Source organism: Anomaloglossus baeobatrachus, chromosome 3, assembly GCF_048569485.1.
Source record: "Anomaloglossus baeobatrachus isolate aAnoBae1 chromosome 3, aAnoBae1.hap1, whole genome shotgun sequence".
Taxonomy (NCBI): domain Eukaryota; kingdom Metazoa; phylum Chordata; class Amphibia; order Anura; family Aromobatidae; genus Anomaloglossus; species Anomaloglossus baeobatrachus.
In genome coordinates this window covers 441,149,006-441,175,813 of record NC_134355.1, presented here as the reverse complement: position 1 = coordinate 441,175,813, position 26,808 = coordinate 441,149,006, and the positions used below count along the sequence as shown (strand labels likewise).

Genomic DNA, 26,808 nt, shown 5'->3' with positions numbered 1-26,808 from the left:
TGTGACCTTCCAGTCGCTCTGTATCTTTGTTGCAACCTGCTGATGACACTCTAAGCTCAGTGGCCACTTCCATCTGAGAACATCCTGCTTGAAGTCTCGCAGTGGCGAGGTACTGTAGATCAATTGTTAGGTGTCATCTTGGTCTCATGGTGGCAAAATGTGAACAGCATGCTGAGGAGGACTGATTAACCCTTTCACGACCTTGCACGTATATATATGTCCTAGGTCGTGTTCCTTCGGTAACCGTCGGCTCCGGCGTCAAGCCTGTAGTAATCGCCGCATATGTCTGCTGATCCGATCAGCAGACATGTGTGTCTAACAGGCATGGGTGGATCAGACATTCACCCGCGCTTGCTTAAAACTTAAGATTGCGCTGTCAAAATCTGACAGTGTGATTTCAATGGCCGCAGCTGGTATCGCACCATTCCCCACTGCCATTGGAAGCCCATTGACATCATCACAGGGCACCAATGTTTTCCCATAATAGCGCTGATCAGCTGATGACACCTAATGCTACCATGACATACTTCCTGTGCGAGCCGACAGAGCACCAGCACTCACAGGAGTGCTGCATTTCTGCTGATCAAAGCGATGTTGCTCTGATCAGCAGAAATGCACAGGCGATCAGACTGTGTAGTGATAACGTCCCCTAGGGGGACTAGTAAAATCAATAAAAAAAAAACAAAAAACACGTTTTAAAGAAAATGAAAAACAAAAATCATAAAAACCTAGACGTTTGAATCCCCCCCCACCCCATTAAAAAGAAAACAATAAAGAATATGCATATACGGTGTTTGGTATCGCCGCATTCAAAAATGCCTGATCTATCAAAATATAAAATCAATTAACTTGATCGTTGCATGGTGTGGTGACATAAAAATTCCAAATGCCAAAATTACGTTTTTTAAAACCACGCATCTACGCAAAAATGGTATAATTAAAAACATTAGCTCAAGACGCAAAAACTAAGCCATCACTGAGCCCGATCCCAAAAAATGAGAATGCGACAGATCTGAAAAAATGGCGACAAAAGCATTATTTTTTTGGACAAACGTATGAATTTTTTTTTAAACCCTTACATGACAGTAAAAGTATACATGTTTGGTATCTACCGTGTTTCCCCGAAAATAAGACGTCCCCCGAAAATAAGACCTCCCAGGAGTTTTCAGGGAAGCTTTAATATAAGACATCCCCTGAAAATAAGACATAGCTGCGGTCAATAATGAAGTGTCATGCAGCGGTGAAAGAGTTAGACACTGCAGGACACTTCATTATAGGCAGCGGGCACCCCCAGAAGAGAGAAGACAGAAGAAAGAAGACCCCCGATCATACTCACCAGAAGCCGCCGACCGGGAGCAGGTGAGCGCATCAAGGTCCTGCAGCGGCGGAAAACACACACACACACACACACAGATCGCATCCACACACTCACAAAATCCAGTGATATCGCTTGCTTCTCGGCGGCGATACTGTGCGTGCAGTGACCTTCCAGGACCTGCCGGAGGATCACATGGCCAGAAGCATGTGGTATCTCCAGATGTTGTGAGTGTGTGAGCGCGTATGTGCGATATCGTCAGTGTGTGTGTGAGTGTATGCGATCGGATCTGTGAGTGTCGGCAGAAGGCAGAGGAGCACGGCGTGCAGCACAGCTGCTGGGACCGCCCACCGGAGGGCACAGGGAGAAGTGGTGTGTGTGTGAGTGTATGCGATCAGATGTGTGCGTGTATACTGTCTGATGTGTGATTGTGTGTGAACGTAAGCGATCGGATCTGTGAGTGTCGGCAGGAGGCAGAGGAGCACGGTGTGCAGCACAGCTGCTGGGATCGTGGGGTGGGTGTGTGTGTGTGATCTGATGTCAGCCCTCCAGCAGGGGAGGCATGCAGCACACCTGCTGGGAGATCACAGGAGGATCTGGGAGCCATACAGACGCCCTGGGCTGGTAAGTGTGAAGATCCAGGGATGCGGGGGGGGATCTGCTTTTTGTGGGGGGTAAACTTACCCCCAACCATGTCTCCTCGAGAATAAGACACCCCCTGAAAATAAGACATAGTGCTTTTTTCAGGGCAAAAAAATATATAAGACAGTGTCTTATTTTTGGGGAAACAGGGTACGAACTTGTATCAACGTGAGGCATCATACTAACATGTTAGTTTTACCATATAGTGAACAGGGTGAGTAAAACACCCCAAAACCATTTGTGCAATTGCACTTTTTTTGCAATTTCACCGCACTTGGATTTTTTTCCTGTACACTAATTGGTAAAACTGATTATTTCATTCAAAATTACAACTTGTCCCACAAGAAAACAAGCTGTGATATGGCAAGATTGATGCAAAAAATAAAAAAATAAACAACTGCAGATTTTATACCACATAGTTACCATTAAACAACATTTAATCATCCAATCAAAAAGGGATTCTAATTAACTGGAAAAAAAATAGTTATCCTGTTCTGCAGTCTACAAATCCGAATGCACTGCATCAATTACCATCTTGTTTGTCCTACGCCCTCATCACTTCAATGATTTTCATGATGAGTTGTGATGTCAGGAACGTCACTGCTCATCACTCCGAGTGTCAGAGTCTCACGGTGTGCATTATGACCCGGGACTGGCTGCTGATCAAAGCTTGTGGAGCCTTGTTGTGAGGTTTTTTTTAAATAAAATTGTGAACCAGGGAAAGTGTGGGGGAGTGCGTTTTCAAATAAAATATTTTTTGTGTCTGTTTTATTCTTTTTACTTATGGGGCAAGTAATGAGGGTGTCTCATACTCCTCTCCATTAGTAACCACAGGGCTTGATACCAAGTGACATCAACCCCAACTTACATTACCCCGATTGCCTAATATTACACCAGAGCAATCAGGAAGAGCTGAGAAGAAGCGCCATGATTGGGTCATCTAATGTGATGCACTACTTCTGGAAAGGCTGCGGGCTGGGTTTTTTTGGGCTGGGAAGGGCCCAAAAACCATCGACCTTCCCAGCCTCATATTATCAGCCCCCAGCTGTCTACTTTACCTGCACTGGCTATCAAAATAGAAGCGATCCTACGCCTTTTTTTCATTTATTTATTAAGAAGCTGTGCATTAAGCAAGGTGGAATTCTATTATATGTCGGGGGGTTGTGCAACTATATGTCTGTCTGTCTATATCTATTTATATGATCTATTAACGGTCTCTATAGCCGTCACTTGTCTAAAAACGCATATTTTTGCTCTGTGTGTTTCCTGCCAAGAGATGCAGAAATTTCTGCTCCAAATAATCAGCATGTGCACATCCTAAAGCCAAATTCATTGAGTTTTTGCAGTGCAACACAAGATTTGTGGCATTCTGCTGCTTTCAAAAACCCACTGATTTTCCATGTTGGTCAGGAATAACAAAGCAGGGGTGTGGGATCTCAGAGCTTGTGCTGGTACTGTAGAAACTGGGTTTTATTTTAATTCATTTGCATAAAAGCAAAGAAAAAAGTGTTTGTTTTTTTTAAATAAAGCAGCCTTGTTTTTGATACTTCCTGGTATTTGGTTTTGACAAACTCTCTTGATACAGTCATGTGCAGATTATTACTATTTAGTGCAGTTCCGTAGTGGAAACACATTAAAAACACATTTGCCTTGTTACCTGCAGCTTTTTCACATATAATACAATTCGATGGCAAAATAATAAAATAATGCACATGTAAAGCGCAGCAGACCGGAAGAGAAATTGCCATGTTATGGATTTCAGACGCACCGCCGCTCAGTATACAGTGTAAAAATAACTAAAAATAGGCAGTGGGCAGAGAGCATGGCTCCCTCCAGCCCCATACAGGACAATCAGGTCAAGTTAACATGGTGAGTGTTTGATGTATTAATGTGTAACCATCGTTTTAATTCTTATTCCATAAATCAAGAGTACATGAAAATAAGCAACTTTTCACTATGCAGTGGAACCTTGGTTAACGAGAACAATCCGTTCTGGGAGTGCGCTTGTTAACCAAGTTACTCGTTCAGCAAAGCAAGATTTCCCATAGGAAATCATTGCAATACAGACAATTTGTTCCACAACTTGTTAAATGTCCCATCCTGGTCCCCTGTTGTGACATTCCACACACGTACAAACACGCACAAACACACATTATGCTCACCTTACCTTCCGTTCCATCGTTGGCCTGCTGGGACTTGCTGTTCTCTAGCACGGGCTGTGTATCTGGTAACCATGACGACGAGGGAGGAACTTCCGCACCCAGAGCGCTGACGTCAAAGGCAAGAGCCTCTGATTGGTCAGCGCGCTGCCTTTGAGTAGCGTCTGACAGGGGAATTTCCTGCCTCGTCGCCGATGGTTACCGATACACAGCGTGGAGCGGCGAACTACAGGACCCAGGAGGCCGGCGATGGAAGAAAAGGTACACATTATGCTCACCTTACCTTCCATTCCATCGCAGGCCTCCTGGGTCTCGTAATTCGCCGCAAGGATTCCTCCCTCGTCGCGATGCACCGGCACACTACAAGACCCAGGAGGCTGGCAATGGAACGAAAGGAAAGGTGAGCATAATACTGTATGTATGTGTGTGCGTGTGTGTTTGTGTGGACTGCAAGTGCAGGTTAGAGCGCGGTGGATGCACGGAACCGAAAGTGTGTGCGGTGAGGATTTTGCTCGCACAGCAAAGCTTTCTCGTAAACAGAGTTACAAATTTACAGAAAGCTTTGCTTGTTAAGCGGAATACTCGTTAAGTGGGTTACTCGTTAAGCGAGATTCCACTGTATTTGCCTATTTCTCTACCAGAATTGGTCATTATTAAAATGCTGAGTTAAAATCTGTATTCAGTGAAGACTTAACCATTCCTGAAATAGGAGATGGCAGCTGTTACTGAAGAGATTCTATGATGGAGGGAGGAGCTAAAGGCAGAGCTCCACCCCTCATCTATGTACATATAATCTCATCAGTAACCACTGCCACCTCCTATGTAGATGGAAGAGGCAGGGGGTAGAGATCTGCTGCTGGCTCCTCCCTCTTCCCGTTATCATAGAATCTCATCAGTAACCGCTGCAATCTCCTATCTCCGTAATGGGAAAGTCTTCACTGAATGGAGAATTTTTATAATGGCTGATCAATTCTGTCCGAGAAAGAAGCAGATGTGTGATAAAATAAGGAACTTTGTAATATATCTTCATGTGTACTATTGATTTATGACATATAAATTAAAACGACGGTTACGTTTTAAGACATAAAAACTCCCCATGTGCACTTGACCTGATTGTCCTGTATGGGGCTGGCAGGGATCCATTCTCTGTATTCAGGGGTCAGTGGCTTTCCAAATCACAGCACGCAGTAAGTATGGAGTTTTTTCCTTCTTTATAGGACTTTGTAGATATCAGGAAAAAAAAATTACTATACAAAATGTCAAAATAAAAGTGGCACCAACAGGGCTAGTTAGGGTTATCCAGCTTATTTTTGTTTATTGCACTATTGGGCTACACGGGGCAGGTAAGTAGACAGCAACTACCTACCTGCTCTGCTGTCAGCCCCTCTCCCCCGCCTCAGAGTGGTCATGTGACCACTCCTGCCGGGATTTTGCTGCTTCCTGTGATGACACGTCGACAGGGGCAGAAGCTTATGCTCACCTTGTAAACGGGCATCACAGCCAACGTCATGCAGCCGCCCTGCTGGGCATGTACAGTGTGCCGGGATCCCCACCCTACTTCCCCCGCACCCTCCCACACATTCCAGACTCTCCTACGCCACTGCTGTGGGACCCTTGAGCTGAGGGGAGGGACCTGGCAGCAGCTGCCCGTGGTGTCAGCCCCAGCACCGGCCCCCTGCTCAAGATCGCACATTCAAATGTATCGGCATCACAGAAGTCAATACAATTGAAAGCACTGATGAGAGGGAGCGCTGCTTCTAATCATTGTGCCGCTGTGTGTGCTCGCTGACATTTCAGTACAGCGGTGACATCACTACTGGGCGGATATGGCCAGAGCAGACAGCGGGCGAACGCGGAGCAGCGGCAGGGACCGAGGTATGTATTTATTCCCTACACAGTGCGAGCGTATAATGCTATAATATGTTGCAGAGCCCCGCGTGGGCAAGACCGTGCGCAGAGCCCCGCGTGGGCAAGAATGTGCGCAGAGCCCCGCGTGGGCAAGAATGTGCGCAGAGCCCCGCGTGGACAACAATGTGTGCAGAGCCCCGCGTGGGCAAGAATGTGTGCGGAGCCCCGCGTGGGCAAGAATGTGTGCAGAGCCCCATGTAGGCAAGAATGTGCGCAGAGCCCCGCGTGGGCAAGAATGTGCGCAGAGCCCCGCATGGGGCTGTTACTTGCAATTCTGTAGTGATGAGCAGTCAGTGCTGGGCAGAATACTGACAGCCAATGAATGTGCAGAGGGTGGGGCTGGACAGTGAGGCTGGGTGGTGCCAGCTCTGACTGTGAGGTTTGGCATGGGAAGATTTCAAGTTTGCTTGAGCTGCAGGTAAATAAAGAGCTGCAGAGAAAAAAAAGGGATAATTCAAGAGGAACAAAAGTTATAAGAAAAAAAAATGACAATACAGCACAGATTAGCTTAAAAAAACAAAGTTTGAGTTTATGTCGAACTCCTTTAAACATTATAATGGTTGACTGACTTGTGTGGACCCCCGGAGAGCAGACCTGAGGCCCGCCATAACATGGCTCACCACACACCTCACCAGGGTTTAGTATACCAGTAGCCTCCTATGGAGTGGTTTGGATGTGAACTGTGTAATGTGGTTTCTCATATTGTGCACGTGTTAAAAAGTTGTGGTTGCAAAGTTGTGAAACAAAGTAAAGTCCAATAATAATAATAATAATCATCATCTTTATTTCTATTGCGCCAACATATTCCGCAGCGCTTTACAATTCAGGAGGATCATATACAAACAAGTAACAGTTATAGAAATACACTGCCAATGGCAGTAAATGGCTGTCCTAGAATATCGGTAACCCCAAACCACTCCTGGAATCTGCTTTATCACACAATCCCCTACATTGTTCCCTATATAGCTAATCCCTATATGTGTTTATTATTTTACTTCACGTGACATTTCATTTGATGGGAGTCTCAACATCACCGGGGGATGACCCTGCAGTTACCCCTCCGGAAAAGGGACATCAGGGGGCAGCGCTGCAGTCAGTTCCTCTAATCCTGCGACCACCGGCCCCAGGTCACATGCTGTTCCAGAGGGGGTGATTGAGAATTAACCAGTGGTCACCGCCTGCATCTTCTGTCACCATCACTCACTGCTTCTGACACCGCCACCTTTTTGCCTAGAACAACATTTTAGCAGATTATTTGTGCACCGTAATTATTTATTATTATTATTTATTATTATAGCACCATCAATTCCATGGCGCTTTACATGTGAAAGAGGTATACATAATAGGGACAAGTACAATAATCATAAACAATACAAGATACAGACAGGTACAGGAGGAGAGAGGTCTCTGCCCGCAAGGGCTCACAGTCTACAAGGAATGAGTGAGGATACAGTAGGTTAGGGTAGAGCTAATCCTCCACCACTGGAAATAACCACTCAAAATGAGCAAGAAAAACAATGTACGGCTACAATTACTGCACTATACGGAGCATAAAGCCGATACAGCAACTCTACAGGAGGAAACATGGGAATTAAGGGTGCTTTACACGCTGCGACATCGCTAGCGATCACGTTAGCGATGTGACACGCCAGATCGCAGATGCAATCTGCTGAGATCGCACATAGGTCGCCTTTATAGCGCCGGTCACATGTGCGATCTCTATAAACAGGAGAAGAATGAGTAAAGTTGCTTCAAAGAATATATACTTTTTATTTTTGTATATTTTCATATTTATATCACGTCAAAATGAGCAAAAAGTACATATATTATTGTATTGCAATTACAAAAATTGAATAATATAGCCAAGGGGGAAGATAATAAAAGAGGCACATACATAACCTGCCACGCCTGTGATAAACCAGTAATGCAGGAATAAATAGAGGAAAGTCAAATGCAAGAATAAGATCACATAAAGAGACTAAAAATTTCATCCATGGTCTAGTGAATAGAACGTGTTATTCAACCGAGAGTTAGCTAGTTCAATATGAACAAGTTGTCTCAAAGGGATGACAGCACCAGCGAGGTAATGCAGAAGACCCAGATAGAAAATGCGAAAACACTGCTGAACCAATCCGGAAAATAAGACTGACAGATTAAGGTAGATTCCAACAAATCACTGTGACTACTCCCTGACGAAGCAACAGTACACACCTTATGGTCGTGAAACGTACGTTGGAGTCGTTCTTTGGGGTTTAACCCCCCTCCTCACCTGACTAACCTGCCTACCTGGCTTTTTGCAGGATTATCCTTGTGGTATGTACGAATCTTTGACTACTCCCTGACGAAGCAACAGTACATGTAAAAGGATAAGACACAGCCAAAATAGTGGAGGTATATTGAGGTGCACTTGTTGGTTTCCAAACCGTAAGTCAATCAAATAGGTACAAAGCACTCTCAAGGGTTAATTTTCATATAATTTATTCCAAAATAGTCTTAAACATGTGACGTTTCAGCCACTAGGTGGCCTTCATCAGACAACACTGTCTAGGTTATCTCCTATTATCTACAGATATTTCATGATCATTCCACTTATAATGCTCAGGTGACGTAATATACACCTGGTTATATGCCATATGCGTTCATTTTCCTATTATGTACATATATTTCATGATCATTCCACCTATAATGCTCAGGTGACATAATATACACCTGGTTATATGGGATATGCGTTCATTCTCCTATTATCTACAGATATTTCATCATCATTCCACCTATAATGCTCAGGTGACGTAATATACACCTGGTTATATGGGATATGCGTTCATTTTCCTATTATGTACATATATTTCATGATCATTCCACCTATAATGCTCAGGTAATGTAATATACACTTGGTTATATGGGATACGCATTCATTCTCCTATTATCTACATATATTTCATGATCATTCCACCTATAATGCTCATATATAATGTTGATTCCATGTCTAACTTGAACAAGAAACCTTTTATACATCTACATAATATACACCTAATAAGTTATTATCCTCATTGTTTTTATTTATTCCGTTTCATCATTCTTTTTAGTATGCCCCGGCCTAGACTATACGGGCTCCTTCAAAGGTTAGTGGGCGTGCGATGTTTCCTCCGGCCACTATAATCATGCCCCCCATTCTCTGGGTCTCACCCCCCGACCCCCGCTTCTATCATAATCACCACTATCACCACGTGGACTAAAAAAAAAATGTTTACTCCAGAGCTGTATTTCGAAAACGCCCCTATCACGTGACAGGTATGACGTCATACCTGGAAGGCCCCCCCCACCCCCCACACAGTCTAGCATGTCAGCAGAGGTCCATTAGCCCACTTGAATTTAGAGCTGCCTGCAGACATAAACCCCATCATGTACAAGGGGCCTGGTGAAGATGGCTGGCGGCACCACAAATAGACCTGCAGGGTGAGCAGAGGCCGTTGTGCTCCAGCATATCTGTCCCACAGCACCTCCGAACAAGTGTCAGCATTACGTGGTGCTCCTTCCCCGGAACCGGAAGCCACGAGCTGGTGATGGTCACCATGGTGATGGAGACGCTGCTGGGAGCTCGCTCGTAGTATCAGGAGCCGACGCTGCCATGGAGGAAAGCGGCGAGAGCGCCTACTGCATCAGGCCCAACTTCCAACACAAGTGAGTGTCCCTGTGTGCAGCATTGTCTGCGGAGGAGGAGCGAGAGTGAGTGTGTATGATTGATGTGTGTGTGTGTGTGTGTATGATTTATATGTGCGTGTATGTATGATGTGTGTGTGGTTGGTGTGTGTATTATGTAGGAGTGTGTGTGGCAGAGCCTGTGCGCGCAGTGTCTTATGTATGTGCGTACAGCATGGTGTCTCTGTGCTGAGTGTCCTGAGTGCAGTGCATCGTGTGAATGTGGGGCGCGTCTTGTGTATGTGATGTGATGTGTAGTGTGTGTGTGTGTGTGGGTGGCAGAGCCTGTGCGCGCAGTGTCTTATGTATGTGCGTGTATGTATGATGTGTGTATGATGTGTGTGTATTATGTGTGTGTGTGTGTGTGGCAGAGCCTGTGCGCGCAGTGTCTTATGTATGTGCGTACAGCATTGTGTCTCTGTGCTGAGTGTGGTGAGTGCAGTGCATCGTGTGAATGTGGGGCGCGTCTTGTGTATGTGATGTGTAGTGTGTATGATGTGTGTGTGTGTGGCAGAGCCTGTGCGCGCAGTGTCTTATGTATGTGCATACAGCATGGTGTCTCTGTGCTGAGTGTCCTGAGTGCAGTGCATCGTGTGAATGTGGGGCGCGTCTTGTGTATGTGATGTGTAGTGTGTATGATGTGTGTGTGTGTGTGGCAGAGCCTGTGCGCGCAGTGTCTTATGTATGTGCATACAGCATGGTGTCTCTGTGCTGAGTGTCCTGAGTGCAGTGCATCGTGTGAATGTGGGGCGCGTCTTGTGTATGTGATGTGTAGTGTGTATGATGTGTGTGTGTGTGGCAGAGCCTGTGCGCGCAGTGTCTTATGTATGTGCATACAGCATGGTGTCTCTGTGCTGAGTGTCCTGAGTGCAGTGCATCGTGTGAATGTGGGGCGCGTCTTGTGTATGTGATGTGTAGTGTGTATGATGTGTGTGTGTGTGGCAGAGCCTGTGCGCGCAGTGTCTTATGTATGTGCATACAGCATGGTGTCTCTGTGCTGAGTGTCCTGAGTGCAGTGCATCGTGTGAATGTGGGGCGCGTCTTGTGTATGTGGAGAGGTTGGAGTGCGGTTGATTGTGTGGACAGTTGTCTTTATACAGTTACAAGACCAAAACAAAAATTAATCTCCCTCTAAAAACAATATTTTATTAAGTTAATTATGCTGAAATCAATTCCAAACAGGCAAATTACACATAACCAGTGTTTGTGTGAATAGTGCACACTGGGTAAGGCCTGTGACACACATCCGTGCCGCCGGCACGTGTTTGTCATTTTTTACACGTACCGGCGGCACAGAGACACGTTAAGCAATGCTACCCTATTGTAGCAGGCACACACACGTAAAACCACACAGAACGTGTGTCCGTGTGCGTTTGAACGTGTGTGTGTTTTTCTACACGCTGACATGTCAGTGTTTTCTCCGGCAACACGGGTGTCACACGGCCCGCACCCATACCACACAGATGTAGTGTGGATGCGGTCCCGTGTGACTGCGCCGGAGAAAACACACATGTCAGTGAAAAAAAAACAAAACATTAACTCACCTTCTCCTGCCCTCCTGTCTCTGCCGCTGCTGCCTCTTGCTGCCGACCGCCGCTCATTATGCTCATTTAATATTCACTTGACTGCGGCCGGCAGCAGCAGCAGCGGGGAGACGGCAGGGCTGGAGACCAAAGATCAGCACCACGGACAGCAGGAAGGACCAGGTGAGTATGCAAATTACCGGTTCTACGTGTGCTATCGCGGATAGCACACGTAGAACACACGTGTCACGCACGTACCAGAGACACGTACTTACCTGCACGCAACACGCAGGGGAAATACGTGTCTCTCGGCACGTGCGTGATTTTCACGTGAGTGTGGCAGAGGTCTAACACACATGCCCAGGGATTAACGGGACTGACTGGTGCAGTCATACACTAGCAGCTGGGTGTAGTTGTCCACTAGCAATTCGGGATAAGGATAAGGGTACTTTTCCACTTGCGTATAGCTTGTGATGTGTGTGTGTATGATTGTGTGTTCATGGTGTGTGTCTGATGTGTGTGTGTGTACAGTACAGTACAGACCAAAAGTTTGGACACACCTTCTCATTCAAAGAGTTTTCTTTATTTTCCTGACTCTGAAAATTGTAGATTCACATTGAAGACATCAAAGCTATGAATTAACACATGTGGAATGAAATACTTAAAGTAGTGTGAAACAACTGAAAATCTGTCTTATATTCTAGGTTCTTCAAAGTAGCCACCTTTTGCTTTCATTACTACTTTGCACACTCTTGGCATTCTCTTGATGAGCTTCAAGAGGTAGTCACCGGAAATGGTCTTCCAACAGTCTTGAAGGAGTTCCCAGAGATGCTTGGCACTTGTTGGCCCTTTTGCCTTCACTCTGCAGTCCAGCTCACACTAAACCATCTCGATTGGGTTCAGGTCTGGTGACTGTGGAGGCCAGGTCTCATGGCGTAGCACCCCATCACTCTCCTTCTTAGTCAAATAGTCCTTACACAGCCTGGAGGTGTGTTTGGGGTCATTGTCCTGTTGAAAAATAAATGATGGTCCAACTAAACGCAAACCGGATGGAATAGCACACCGCTGCAAGATGCTGTGGTAGGCATGCTGGTTCAGTATGCCTTCAATTTTGAATAAATCCCCAACAGTGTCACCAGCAAAGCACCCCCACACCATCACACCTCCTCCTCCATGCTTCATGGTGGGAACCAGGCATGTAGAGTCCATCCGTTCACCTTTTCTGCGTCGCACAAAGACTCGGTGGTTGGATCCAAAGATCTCAAATTTGGACTCATCAGACCAAAGCACAGATTTCCACTGGTCTAATGTCCACTCCTTGTGTTCTTTAGCCCAAACAAGTCTCTTCTGCTTGTTGCCTATCCTTAGCAGTGGTTTCCTAGCAGCTATTTTACCATGAAGGCCTGCTGCACAAAGTCTCCTCTTAATAGTTGTTCTAGAGATGAGAAGGTGTGTCAAAACGTTTGGTCTGTACTGTATGTGGTGTGTTTATGGTGTGTGTGTTTATGGTGTGTGTGTGTGTCTGAATGATGTGTGTGTATATGATGTGTGTGTGTGCGCATGATGTGTATGTGTATATGACGAGTGTGTGTGTGTGTGTGTGTAGATGTGTGTCTGTATGATTGTGTGTTTATAGTGTGTGTATGAATGGTGTGTGTGTGTGTATATGATATACATGTGTAAGATGGGTGTGTGGATGTGTGTGCGTGTGTGTGCATGATTGTGTGTATGGTGTGTGTATGATTGTGTGTGTGTGACGCCCCTATCAGGTCATCACAGGATATTGCACAATCTACGCTCCCGTGCAATATCCACCTCTTTCTTGGTTATGGGTCCCCAACTACATGGTGTTGCCTACATCAGCTAATCAAATCCTAGGTACACTCTGCAGCACTCCCACCAAACACAACAGTGGCTGGCCTGAGTGGAATAGGGTCGCCCACCTGGGGGGTTGGTTAGGGGAGGTCAGTAGTAGAGAGAAGTGTGTTGGAAGTGAAGGAGAGAGGAGTTCAGGAGCAGGGCTCCTAGGAAGCTATCTAGGTGGCAGACGGTGGTCTGGGCCTAGAGGAGCTGGACTCCCCTCCCGGTCACAGGGGATCATGGCAAGGGGCACGGAACTGTCGAGGAGGACAGCCGGCGGCCTTGCACCATGACCGGCCTGGGACCAGGGCACGATGGGGTACGTGGACCCTAGGTCAGAGATTAGCTTCAGGCGACCTGACAATTTACCCGACGAGAACGGAGCCTTCAAGATCTGCTCTCCACCCGCTCCAAAATCGGGGTACTAGTGCAACGAGGGGGATAGGACTTTCCACTGAAAACGGTCCAGAAAATCACAAGCGTGAACCCTGAGAGCAAGCTCCAACACTTAGGCGGGCTTTGCACACTACGACATCGCAGCCCGATGCTGCGATGCCGAGTGCGATAGTGCCCGCCCCCGTCGCAGCAGCAATATGTGGTGATAGCTGGCGTAGCGAAAGTTATCGCTACGCCAGCTTCACACACACACTCACCTGCCGTGCGACGTCCCTGTGGCCGGCGACCCGCCTCCTTGTTAAGGGGGCGGGTCGTGCGGCGTCACTGCGACGTCACACGGCAGGCAGCCAATCAGAGCGGAGGGGCGGAGATGAGCAGGATGTAAACATCCTGCCCACCTCCTTCCTTCCGCATATCCTACGGAAGCCGCAGTGAGGCCGGTAGGAGACGTTCCTCGCTCCTGCGACTTCACACACAGCGATGTGTGATGCCGCAGGAGCGAGGAACAACATCGGACCGTCGCGTCAGCGTAATCATGGATTACGCCGACGCTGCACCGATGATACGATTACGACGCTTTTGCGCTTGTTAATCGTATCATCCAGCCTTTACACACTGCGATGTCGCATGCGATGCCGGAAGAGCGTCATTTTCAATTTGACCCCACCGACATCGCACCTGCGATGTCGCAGTGTGCAAAGTGCCCCTTAGTCTTAGTGGGGAGCGGGACCCGACTAGTTCCATACTACCGGGACTAACAGAGAAGTGAAATTAGTGCCAGGAAGAAGGTCACGGATCACCAGGCAGCACTATTGGGGACGGGACCCGAACTAGCTCCCCTCAGCGGCAGCGGTGTCCAGAACTTTGGTTTATCCAGTTGTCGGTGTCAGTTTAATGGACTGAGTGAGTACGCAAGTGACCAATTTGCGCCCCACGGCACTCCCCAATCACCGTCACCGAGTCCCGGGGCAATCCCCCTACCCATGGAGGGTTCTAACACCTGGCTGCCCCGTTCCATCATGCCTGGGTACTCCCAACTGCAGCGCTGGTACTCCAGCCACGGGTGGCGTCACAAACTCTAACAGAATCCCCTATAAATACCCCCTTCATTTGAGTGGCCGCACGACCACACCCCCCCCCCCCCTCCCCCTGGGTCCGGAGATCCCTCGAGCCACCACGGATCCGGACCCGAGCAGCCCGGCTGTTGGCATGGGGACAACACATGTGTATGATGTGTGTGTATATGATTGTGTGTGTATATATGATGATATGATGTGTGTGTGTTTCTGGTCTGTATGTGTGAGTGTGTGTAGCAGAGCCTGTGCGCACGGAGTGTCTTATGTATGTGCGTACAGCATTGTGTCTCTGTGCTGAGTGTCGTGAGTGCAGTGCATCGTGTGAATGTGGGGCGCGTCTTGTGTATGTGGAGAGGTTGGAGTGCGGTTGATTGTGTGGACAGGTGTCTTTATACAGTTACAAGACCAAAACAAAAATTAATCTCCCTCTAAAAACAATATTTTATTAATTTAATTATGCTAAAATCAATTACAAACAGGCAAATTACACATAACCAGTGTTTGTGTGAATAGTGCAACATAACCAGTGTTTGTGTGAATAGTGCACACTGGGTAACACACGTGCCCAGGGATTAATGGGACTGACTGGTGTAGTGATACACTAGTAGCTGGGTGTAGTTGTCCACTAGCAATTGGGGATAAGGGTACTTCTCTACTTGCGTATAGCTTGTGATGTGTGTGTGTGTGTGTGTTTGCGTGTATGTATGATGTGTGTGTGCGTATATGATGTTTGTGTTTATGATGAGTGTGTGTGTGTGTATGATATACGTGTGTATGATTCGTGTATGAGTGTGTGTGTGTGTGTGTGTGTGTTTTGTGGTGTATGTGTGTATATGATATACGTGTGTGTTGTGTATGGTGTGTGCATGATGTGTGTGTGTGTATAATGTGTTTATGATAGTGTGTGTATGGTGTGTGTGTGTGTGTGCATGATGTGTGTTTTTGTTGTGTGTATGATGTGGGTGTGTGTGTGTATATGTGGTGGGTGTGTGTGTGTGAATGATGTGTGTGTGTGTGAATGATGTGTGTGTGTGTGTATGATTGTGTGTGAGCATGATTGTGTGCGTGTTTGAATGATGTTTGTATGGTGTGTATGAGGTGTGTGTGTGTGTGTGTATGATGTGTGTATAATGTATATGCTGTGTGTGTGTGTGTGTATGATGTATAATTTGTGTGTATGAGTGATGTGTGTATGTATGGTGTATATGTGCATGTATGGTGTGTGTATGATATACGTGTGATGTGTGTATGGTGTGTGTGTGTATGTGTATTATTGTATGTGTATGATTGTGTGTGGATGTGTGTATGATGTTTGTGTATATGTGTGCATGATTGTGTGTATGATATACGTGTGATGTGTGTATGGTGTGTATGTATGATGTGTGTGAGCATGATTGTGTGTATGAATGATGTGTGTATGTATGATGTATATGGTGTGTGTGTATGATGTGTGTGTGTGTATGATTGTGTATGGTGTGTGTATGATATACGTGTGATGTGTGTGGATGTGTGTATGGTGTGTGTGTATATATATATATATATATATATATATATATATATATATATATATATATATATATATATATATATATATTGTGACGACCTGGGCCCTGAACGTCTTGGGGCACACGTCTGGCAGCGGGATCAAGACACACACAAGCACTTTGTCACTTAAAGAATCTCGGTGATTTATTCACATCCTCATAAACCACGCAGTGTAATGGGCCACAGCCACTTTCCCGCAGGACAATGTCTCACTGTCTGTTTAAACTGCTGATTGTTCATTCTCTGGCATCAGCCAGTATAGTCCCCTTTCTGGGGTGTTACCTGCCAGTAGGTTTGCAGGCTGTCAGTCTGCCTCCATCCAGTCCAGGGAGACTCTCACACTGGGCTCAACATCCCGGCCCATGGACACGTTCCAATTCCTCACAGCCTCAGTGGATTCTGCAGCTCCCTGACATTTCAGAGCCCTCACTAGCTCTGTATGCACAGGATCTCCTGCACATGTGCTCCAACCAAGATGGCTCCCACCAGCACACAGAGATCATGTGACAAACGAAAGCTCCATTAAATCCCATGAGACACACCTACGTATGGGAGGTATGTGGATGGTCAGTCCCGCCCATCACTTCTGACCATCCCATGAACCCAGCCCTGAATGTGTACAACAATCCTCATGGAACTACAAGTCCCAGAGAAACATTCCAGGTTCAGATCACAGAGGATTTCCCCCTCTGTGACACATACCGGCCATCTACCACATTGCATCCTTACAATATATATATATATATATATATATATATATATTATGTGTGTATCATGGGGGTGTGTGTATGATATACTGTACGTGTGGTGTGTGTGTGGCAGAGCCTGTGCGCGCAGAGTGTCTTATGTATGTGCGTACAGCACGGTGTCTGTGCTGAGTGTCCTGAGTGCAGTGCATCGTGTGAATGTGGGGCGCGTCTTGTGTATGTGGAGAGGTTGGAGTGCGGTTGATTGTGTGGACAGGTGTCTTTATACAGTTACAAAACCAAAACAAAAATTAATCTCCCTCTAAAAACAATATTTTATTAAGTTAATTATGCTGAAATCAAATCCAAACAGGCAAATTTACACATAACCAGTGTTTGTGTGAATAGTGCACACTGGGTAACACACGTGCCCAGGGATTAACGGGACTGACTGGTGTAGTGATACACTAGTAGCTGGGTGTAGTTGTCCACTAGCAATTCGGGATAAGGGTACTTTTCCACTTGCGTATAGCTTGTGATGTGAGAGTATCATAAGTGATATGCTAATGACCCTCTGCTGCGAGCGTCAGCCGAGGGTCATGCGACTGTGGTGTGATCTTGCGATTGTATCACAGCTGCGGAAAAGAGGGAGGGAGCACTTTCTCCCCATCTCCTCCCCAGCCTGTCTCTGCATACATCGCCCTGCACTCTGATTACATAAGCTTGTATGGGGGGGTGTGAGCTGAGACTCGCTGCCAAATGCTGCATGCTGTGATTCATTCCGCTTGCCGCTGTTGCAGGAGAAATCAATCGCAGATGGACACTGCCCCATAGCTTTGCACTGGTGCGAGTGCAGTCCGATGTTTTATCAGATTGCACATGTCTGTGGAAAACGGAAATGGAACAGTCCCCTAATACTGCCCCTTCACTGAACACTGCCTAAGGGTACTCTTCCACTTGTGATGAAATAATCACTGCGATACTCATCCCGAAAAGGTGGATGACTGTCATGTGTATGTTCTGCGTTTTTTTCTCACTTAACATCCGTATGACATGCGAGTGCCGTGCTAGTGTGTAGATTTTTCTCACCAAGGATCTGTGTGACATCCGTATGACATGCGTATGTAATGCCGTGCATATTTTTCTCACACCCATAGCAAGTCTGGTGCGATATACGCAGCCATATGTAAGATGCTGCAATTTCATTCTCTGTACGATCTGAGCTGAGGAAAAAATAACAGGACAATGCTGCCTGATTGATTAAAACTGGTGCGAGCGCAATCCGATGTTTTATCGGATCGCACTCGCACATGAAAATTGCAAGTGGAACAGTACCCTAACAATGGGGCTTTTAGCACCCTAAAGGCGGCAATACATGCTACGATTTATCTGATATGTCGTTGGGGTCACGGTTTTCGTGATGCACTTCCGTCATCGTTAGCGACATCGTTGAGTGTGACACCTACGTGCGACTCCGATTGATCGCAAATAGGGTGAAAATCGTTGATCGTTGATACGTCGTTCAGTTTCAAAATATTGTTCGTCGTTTGGAACGCAGCAAACATATTGCTACGTTTGACACCCTGCCAACGACGAACAACATCCACACGACTGCCTTGGTCAAACAATATATCGCTGAACGATGTAGCGTCGTTTGTGAGATGTGTACGTGTGACCGCTACTAAACGACCTGTGAGCGTTCTCGGCAAATCGTAACAACGATCTGGCCGTGTCACATCATTAATGAGATCGTCAGATAAATTGTAGCGTGTAAAGCGGCCTTTAGTGTGTGGTGCTCCCATTCACGACCTATCAATGGGGCTTTAACTGCACTATTCACACACACACTGGTTATGTGCCATTTACCTGTTTGTCATTGAATTTAGCATAAGTCCTCAGTGCAGTGAATAATCAAAGAATATAATGAGCGGGGGTCAGAAGCGGGAGACAGCAGACTGAAGAAAACAGCGCTGGATACAGGTGAGTATAGAAAATCTTTTTATTTCAAATACACGTGTTTTCTCCGGTACGTGTCACACTGATGTTACATGTATCACATCAGTGTGCAATCTGTGTGATACCCGTGAAGCCGAAAAAAACCTGACATGTCTCCATGCGTGCGGGGCCACGAGGGGTCACACGGTCCGTGTGAAAACATGACTGTGTAAGTAACTCCAGAGAATAACATGGGTAAGTGTGGCAACCGTGTTAAAAACGGATGTCACATGTACCTGAAACACGGACGTCTGAAAGGGACCTTACAACTATTTTTCTGGTCTTTCTGTCTTTTATACAGGCAAGGAGTTCAAACAGGTGCAATTAATACAGATAATGAGTGCAGAGTAGGAGGGCTTCTTAGGCCTCAGTTATTCCAGTGCATATGACATCAGTTTTCATACATACCGGAGACAAACACACGTAGACCCTTCAAAATCAATGGGTCTGCGCATATGTCCATGTTTTCACAAGTACCGTGTGGAGCACACTTGTGCCCATGTGACCCACATGGCGACATGTATGTGTTTTGCCCGCAGCACGGGTGTCACATGGTCCGCACACTGATGTGATCCGTGTGACATGTACTCGAGAAAACAATTGTCATACTGTAAAAATAAAGAATTTTCCCTTCCGCCCATGACAGCACTACCTGAGAGATAGGTTCCGCCCACATCAGGACAGTATACCCACTGATAAAACGGCGGTACCTCTCCTCCGCATCAGTTTGGTTTTCTGTCCTGGTATGGACAACTCATTGCTGTCTCAGGTCCGACCCTGTGTGGAAGCCTGGTACTTACAGAAGCCGGTGCTCGGGCCTGGATGCACCCCCCCCCTCAGTCTCAGACCTCTGCGGCGGTGAGGCGCGGGCCTGGAGCGGGAGTTTGGCCCTGCGTCGCTCCAGAGATGTGCGCACTTACGGCGGCCGCTGGAAGGCTTGTCCCTGCTGTGCACCACGCTGGAGTGAAGCCTGAAACGAAGACCGGAATTGAAGCACGGACCCTGGTGACGTGTGTGGGGACACGGGGCTCAGTGGGTGCTCTCGTCCACTAAAACCCGCCGCCTTTGGAAAGACAGCGTGGCTCAGGGCTCATCCCAACTGAACGCCGGCCTCCTTAACCGTGGGCGTAACACTACTCAGACAACACAGGGTGAGGGAACCACAATAATTAGACTTTATTGGATCCCCAAACAATTAACGGCACATAACACATAACCAGCAAAACACACAAATGCAACAGGCAACAGAATCTCACCCTTCCGCTGGCTCACCAGGGATTTAGAATGTCCATGCCTCACAGGTTCCAAGCTGTCTGAGGTCTGCAAAGTCTGTAACAGGTGACTGAACTGTCCCAACCTGAGTGTCCTCCTTAGGTAGTCCTGGTTTGATGTTAAAATCCTGGCAGCCGGAGTCGAAATCCCTAGGCTGTGGATATGGTCTCCAACCGGATCCGGAGTCCCTAGATTGAAGCCATAAGATATCCTGATCCTCTAGTCAGCTCCAAAGAGTTTAGACTGGATCCATCAGCATCCATCAACTTTCATCAACCCTGGTGGCTTAAAGAAGTCCCTTTTATAGCCATAACCTTCCCTTAGGATATACTGCGTCCTCATCGATTGGTTGGACAAGATTGCTTCTCCCATTGGATGAATTTCAAGCTGCATGGATAATGTTCATTTAAATGATGTGCATAGAAAGACTCAGTATATCTACATGGAGTCGGCAAGTCACCGACTAGACAATGGCTACTAAGGTAATTACATTATCAATACACAACTACAATACAATGGTTATTGGAAATGTCTGGAGAACAATACGTCTGGCTTTCGGTGGCCAACACAATTACATTGAGTCAACAAGAGTCTTGTAAAAACAATGAGGGCCTTCTCCCCCGTCTATAGACAATCTATCATGCTGTCTGGCTGGATTTTAAGAAACTTTACCCATGAGAGTCCGTGTCGTCACATTCCTCCCCCTTCTTAATATTAGCCAGACATGATAGGCTTCCGATCATCCTTCTCCTCTTGACGGCATTGTCCTTTTTAATGGTGAGGTCAGCAACAGAGGCTTGCATCTATTCACCTCCCCCTGATTACCTCCCCCAAGTTGAGCAGCCATATTGCGGAAAAGCACTAAGGTGGGGGTCCATGAGTTGGGCCTGCACAAATCTCCCACTACCCATCCTCCCCCAGTCAATAGCCACAGTGTGGTTAGGCTTACTCACGGTTCTTGGCTCAGAAGTGGATGTTGGAGACCGGGAATGCAAACCATCCCTGGAAAAGATGTTAGAAAAATCCACATCAGGGTCCTGCTTGGCTTGGAGGTGGGTGATGGCTGCTTCAAACTGACTGGATAGTCCTTGTCCTGGGTCATTCTCCAAAATGACTGGTGTGAGCAGGTAATCCCCAAGCCCCACTTTCACTTCCCTTTGAGTGGTATCCGAAACATCAGGCTTGGTGGGGCCATCTATGAACCCCACTTCAACTTCCTCCTGGCTAGACCCCGAAACAACAGGTGTGGGGAGGCTGTCCATAAACTCCATATGGACCTCTTCCTGGTCAGACCCCAAAGTAACTGGTGTAGGGACGGTGTCCATAAGCTCCACATCAGCCTTGCTCTGATTAGTCTCCACAATGACAGGTGTGGGGAGGCTGTTCACAAGTCTCACATCAACCTTTCCCTGGTCCTTTCCCGAAATAACTTGTGTGGGGACGGTGTCCATAAGCTCCACATCAGCCTTGCTCTGGTCAGTCTCCACAATGTCAGGTATGGGGAGGCTGTTCACAATCCCCACATCGATCACTTCCTGGTTGGTCCCCAAAATACCAGGTGTGGGGAGGCTGTCCACAAGCTCCACCTCGACCTCTCCCTGGTCGGTCCTTAGGTCCAACTGCACACATGCCAGAGGGACGTCTGAGCGCTGGCCCTCAGCCAGGGAGATGGATAATTGGGAATCTGGTAAAGGGTCTTCTGGGGAAACAATAACTGGGCTTACCAGAGTGATGGAAGAGCCAATGTCTCGAAGTCCCCGAGCCTGTATATCACCGACCTTGACCGTCTGGATGTGGGGATGGAGGTTGGCTGGTGTACGGTGTCCGGCCTGCCGTAGGGTGTGGACTGGATAAACCACTTCCTCAGCTATTGGTGTTTCTTGGGAGTAGCATTCCTCAGGTCTCGTTGGTTCATCTCGGCATATGTTGACTGTTTGGAGTGGCAGACGGGCTCCAAGCATGCGGCCTCGGTTTTGGAGACAATCTTTATCTATATGTCCATTGCGCCCACATGTATAACAGCGCCACAGATTGGGCGAGTCACAGGCCCTGTTTGTAGTCCTTTGTTTTGGCGCAGCTTCTGCTGGGTAGCGGGACCATCCTTCTCGACCGGCTGGTGCTAATAGTACGGCAGCTGGAATCCCATAAACATATTCCAGAACATAAGCCCTCTCTTCTCTTGAGGATCTAGTCCCCAATGCATCCAACAACGCTGTGGCTTGGGCCATTTTGGACAAAGTTGATTCCCGATTGTCACTAGATCCATGATGTGGCACATAGTGTAAATCCACTGGGTGAATATCGGCGGGATCCTCATCGTCCTCTGCATCATTCTGGACATCCCAACGGACTAATTTCCGGATCAAGTCCGACCGAGTCTCAGCGTTCCAGTAGATAATCTTTCGCCTCTGGCACAGATCTTGTAGCATCCATTTACTGCAGCCGTCGTATCTCCTCTCTTGTCCTTGTCCCATGGCTGAACTGGTGGGGTTGGACATGGCAGCATCCGAAACCTGAATGCCTCCCCTATGGCCTGCTGGGTATGCTTATGTGCCTCCCTGGTTGTTGAGCCCTGGACGGTGTCCGAAAACACCAGTCCGCTGCAGCTCCCCTGGGTAAACAAGGCTGAGTAGTATCCCACTGCTGCCACCAATTGTGGGGACACGGGGCTCAGTGGGTGCTCTCGTCCACTAAAACCCGCCACCTTTAGAAAGACAGCGTGGCTCAGGGCTCATCCCAACTGAACGCTGGCCTCCTTAACCGTGGGCGTAACACTACTCAGACAACACAGGGTGAGGGAACCACAATAATTAGACTTTATTGGATCCCCAAACAATTAACGGCACATAACCAGCAAAACACACAAATGTAACAGGCAACAGAGTCTCACCCTTCCGCTGGCTCACCAGGGATTTAGAATGTCCATGCCTCACAGGTTCCAAGCTGTCTGAGGTCTGCAAAGTCTGTAACAGGTGACTGAACTGTCCCAACCTGAGTGTCCTCCTTAGGTAGTCCTGGTTTGATGTTAAAATCCTGGCAGCCGGAGTCGAAATCCCTAGGCTGTGGATATGGTCTCCAACCGGATCCGGAGTCCCTAGATTGAAGCCATAAGATATCCTGATCCTCTAGTCAGCTCCAAAGAGTTTAGACTGGATCCATCAGCATCCATCAACTTTCATCAACCCTGGTGGCTTAAAGAAGTCCCTTTTTATAGCCATAACCTTCCCTTAGGATACACTGCGTCCTCATCGATTGGTTGGACAAGATTGCTTCTCCCATTGGATGAATTTCAAGCTGCATGGATAATGTTCATTTAAATGATGTACATAGAAAGACTCAGTATATCTACATGGAGTCGGCAAGTCACCGACTAGACAATGGCTACTAAGGTAATTACATTATCAATACACAACTACAATACAATGGTTATTGGAAATGTCTGGAGAACAATACGTCTGGCTTTCAGTGGCCAACACAATTACATTGAGTCAACAAGAGTCTTGTAAAAACAATGAGGGACTTCTCCCCCGTCTATAGACAATCTATCATGCTGTCTGGCTGGATTTTAAGAAACTTTAACCCATGAGAGTCCATGTCGTCACAACGTGCACAGAGCGACCAGGAAGTGACTGGGGGACGCATGCACAATCGGATCCAAGATGGTGGCGCCCATGAAACCGGAGCTTTCCCTTAAAAATGTGGCCAACGAACAGGACGGGTGAGTTTTTCTTTTTTCTTCTCCCATTATAGTTATGGCAGGAGATTCACCCCGCAGCAAAGAGCAGCGCAAGGAGTCACCGCAACGTGGCTCAGGACGAGGCTCGGCTGAATGTTCCAAGACTACTGTTTCCAGTCCAGGCAGCAGTCAGTCGGTTGGTTCCAGGAGGAACAGGTTGGGGGACAAAATTCTGCCTCCAGATCCGATTTTTGCCCAGGAGTCAAGGAGGGTGAGTGAACCTCGTGGTCAGACATGATTACTAAGGCCCCGTTTCCATGTCCCCCCTTTTCTTGTTAGGTGCAGAAAAAGTGTACCTCCACGCAGCGTCATAAGGAATGTGCAATATGCCACTCCACTCTGTCACCTGATTACACCAAAGTCCTCTGTGCGGGCTGTATCCAGCAGACCCTAATCAAAGAAGGCCTAGGGTTTTCCTCAGAATTGCGGACCATTATCAGAGCAGAAGTACAGGAATCCCTGAAATCCCTCAAGGGGGGCAAGAGACGCAAGAAGTCTCGTCACCTTAAGCTGTCCACTCCTGATACCTTGGCAGGATCGGCTCACGACATTAGGTCGTCGGCCTCATCAGGATCCTCCTCGTCCGACTCAGACTCCTCCTCATCTACAGACGAGGGTGGTAGACCTTGTTTCCCTACTGCTGATGTGGGCCCCTTAGTGAAGGCGGTGAGCTCAACTATGGGGATGGTGGACCCCAGGGGACCCGAATCAACCCAGGATGTTATGTTTGGGGGATTGGATTCCAAAAAACATAAAGGTTTTCCTATTCCCCAAAAGGTACAAGGTCTCATTGATGATCAGTGGGGAAAAGTGGATAGGAGGATGAATCTATCCTCCTCCTCCCTTAAGTACCCAGTGGATGGTGAAGCATCTACATCTTGGGATAGAACACAACAGATTGATGTCGCCATTGCCAAAGCTTCACGCTCCACTACGTTACCATTTGAAGATATGGGGTCCCTTAAGGATCAGCTGGATAGAAAGGCTGATGGTTTTCTGAGAGGATCTTGGGAATCAACAGCGGGTGGCTTACGCCCTGCGGTGACAAGCGCCTTCGTTGCCCGGTAATTGATGGCTTCAACAATTAGAGACCAGTTGAAAAATGACACACCGAGGAAGGATATCATCTCGTCATTGCCATTAATACAGGGTGCTGCAGCCTTTATGGCCGATGCCTCGGTAGATTCTTTGAGACTTTTCGCCAGATCAGCAGCACTTTCCAATTCCGCGAGAAGGGCTCTCTTGCTGAAAAATTGAAAAGGAGATGTCCAGTCCAAAGGACGGCTGTGTGGCATGCCATGTAAGGGTACATATATATCTCTTTGGATCCGGCCTGGATGACCTCCTCACTAAGGCATCTGACAAGAAGAAAGGGTTTCCAGTTTTCCCTGTGACATCCTCTCGGGCCGGCCCTTTCGAAGACGTCAATTTTTCAGTAAACAGGATCAGTGGAAAGACCGTAGAAAGACTACCTCAGGTTTTCTCTTTGGCAAACACTCCAACACTAAGAGCAAACCAACACAATGATGCCAGACATCAGGTGGGGGGGCAGGCTGTCCCACTTCCTAAATGCCTGGAAGACAATCTCATCCAACAAATGGCTTCTTCAGATAGTGGCGGAAGGTTTGAGGTTGGAGTTCAGTTCGCCCCCTCGGGGGTCTCTAGTTATAACATCCTTACAGTCCACAGGGAGGCAGCAAGTCTTAGAAACAGAAGTAATGACTCTCCTCTCAAGGAAGATCATCCAAGAAGTCCCCAAGGGACAGGAGGGGGGCGGCTTTTACTCCCCTTTTGTTTCTTATTCAGAAACCGGACTCCTCCTTCCATACCATCATAAACCTAAAGAAATTGAATTGCCATCTGGTGCAGTGAGCCTTCAAAATGGAGACCATGAAGTCAACTATCCGGCTGTTATATCCAGACTGTTTTATGGCAGTTCTCGACCTAAAAGACGCCTTTTATCACATCCCTATTTACCCGACTCACCGATAGTTTCTCAGATTCGCACTGCACATGTCAGAGAGGCTGAGACACTTCCAGTTCACAGCGCTGCCATTCGGGGTTTCTATGGCCCCGAGAATAGTCACCAAGGTCATGGCGCATGTCAGGGAACAGGACGTTTTAATCATCCCTTACCTCGACGACTTCCTAATAGTGGGTCAGTCGGAGAATCAATGTGCAGATCACGTGTCCAGGGTCATCTCAATCCTGGAAAGCCTGTGATGGGTGGTGAATCGGGAGAAGTCCAGACTTCAACCTCTTCAGTGTCCAGTCTTCCTAGGTCTCATCTTGGATTCCACCAGGCAGTTGTGCCACCTGCCTGAGGAAAAGATCACCAGGATCCTGTCCTTACTCTCTTCAGTAAGGAGTCACCCATGCATGACCTTACGACAGACTATGTCACTAGTCAGGACTCTCACCTCTTGCATTCCGGGAGTATGGTGGGCCCAACTACTCAGTTAGTCACACAATCCTCCAATTACAGAGAACTCATGGCGGTCCTAAAGGCACTGGAAGGGTTCCTGCCATCCTTGCGGGGACGCCATGTTCGGATCCTTTCAGACAACAGGATAACGGTGGTATATGTCAACCATCAGGGAGGCACCAGGTCCCAATCACTTCTGACTCTGTGTCTGTGAATCTTCCGGCTGGTCGAACAACATGTCTCCTCCTTAACAGCTCTTCATATCAAAGGAGTAGAAAACGAGGAAGCAGACTTCCTCAGCAAGCACTGTCTCAGTCAGGGGGAATGGTCCTTGAACCCAGAAATCTTTCGCCAGATCACGCTTCTGTGTGGTGTATTTGTACTGGACCTGTTCGCCACCAAAGTGAATCGGAAGGTGGACAAGTTCTGCTCACTCAACCCCAGAGACAGTCGAGTTGCAATCAATGCATTCCAGATATCGTGGTCGGAAGGTCTCCTTTATGCATTTCCTCCCCTAATACTATTACCTTCGGTACTCCGGAAAATAAGGGATGACCAAGCCAATGTTGTT

The 26,808-nt window shown here is 47.4% G+C and overlaps 1 protein-coding gene across 2 annotated transcripts in view; it reads left to right on the top strand.

Moving 5' to 3' along the window:
• DYNLT2B (dynein light chain Tctex-type 2B) overlaps positions 1 to 26,808 on the top strand; it is a 62,217-nt gene that overhangs the window by 14,163 nt on the left and 21,246 nt on the right. Inside the window, exon 1 of one of the 2 annotated variants that reach the window (XM_075338503.1) lies at positions 9,348 to 9,705. The exons of the other annotated variant lie outside the window; for it this stretch is intronic. Coding sequence (XP_075194618.1) covers positions 9,653 to 9,705 — 53 coding nt within the window. The 5' untranslated portion in view covers positions 9,348 to 9,652. Of the gene's footprint in view, positions 1 to 9,347; positions 9,706 to 26,808 lie in introns of those variants that run through there. 2 annotated transcript variants of the gene reach the window in all.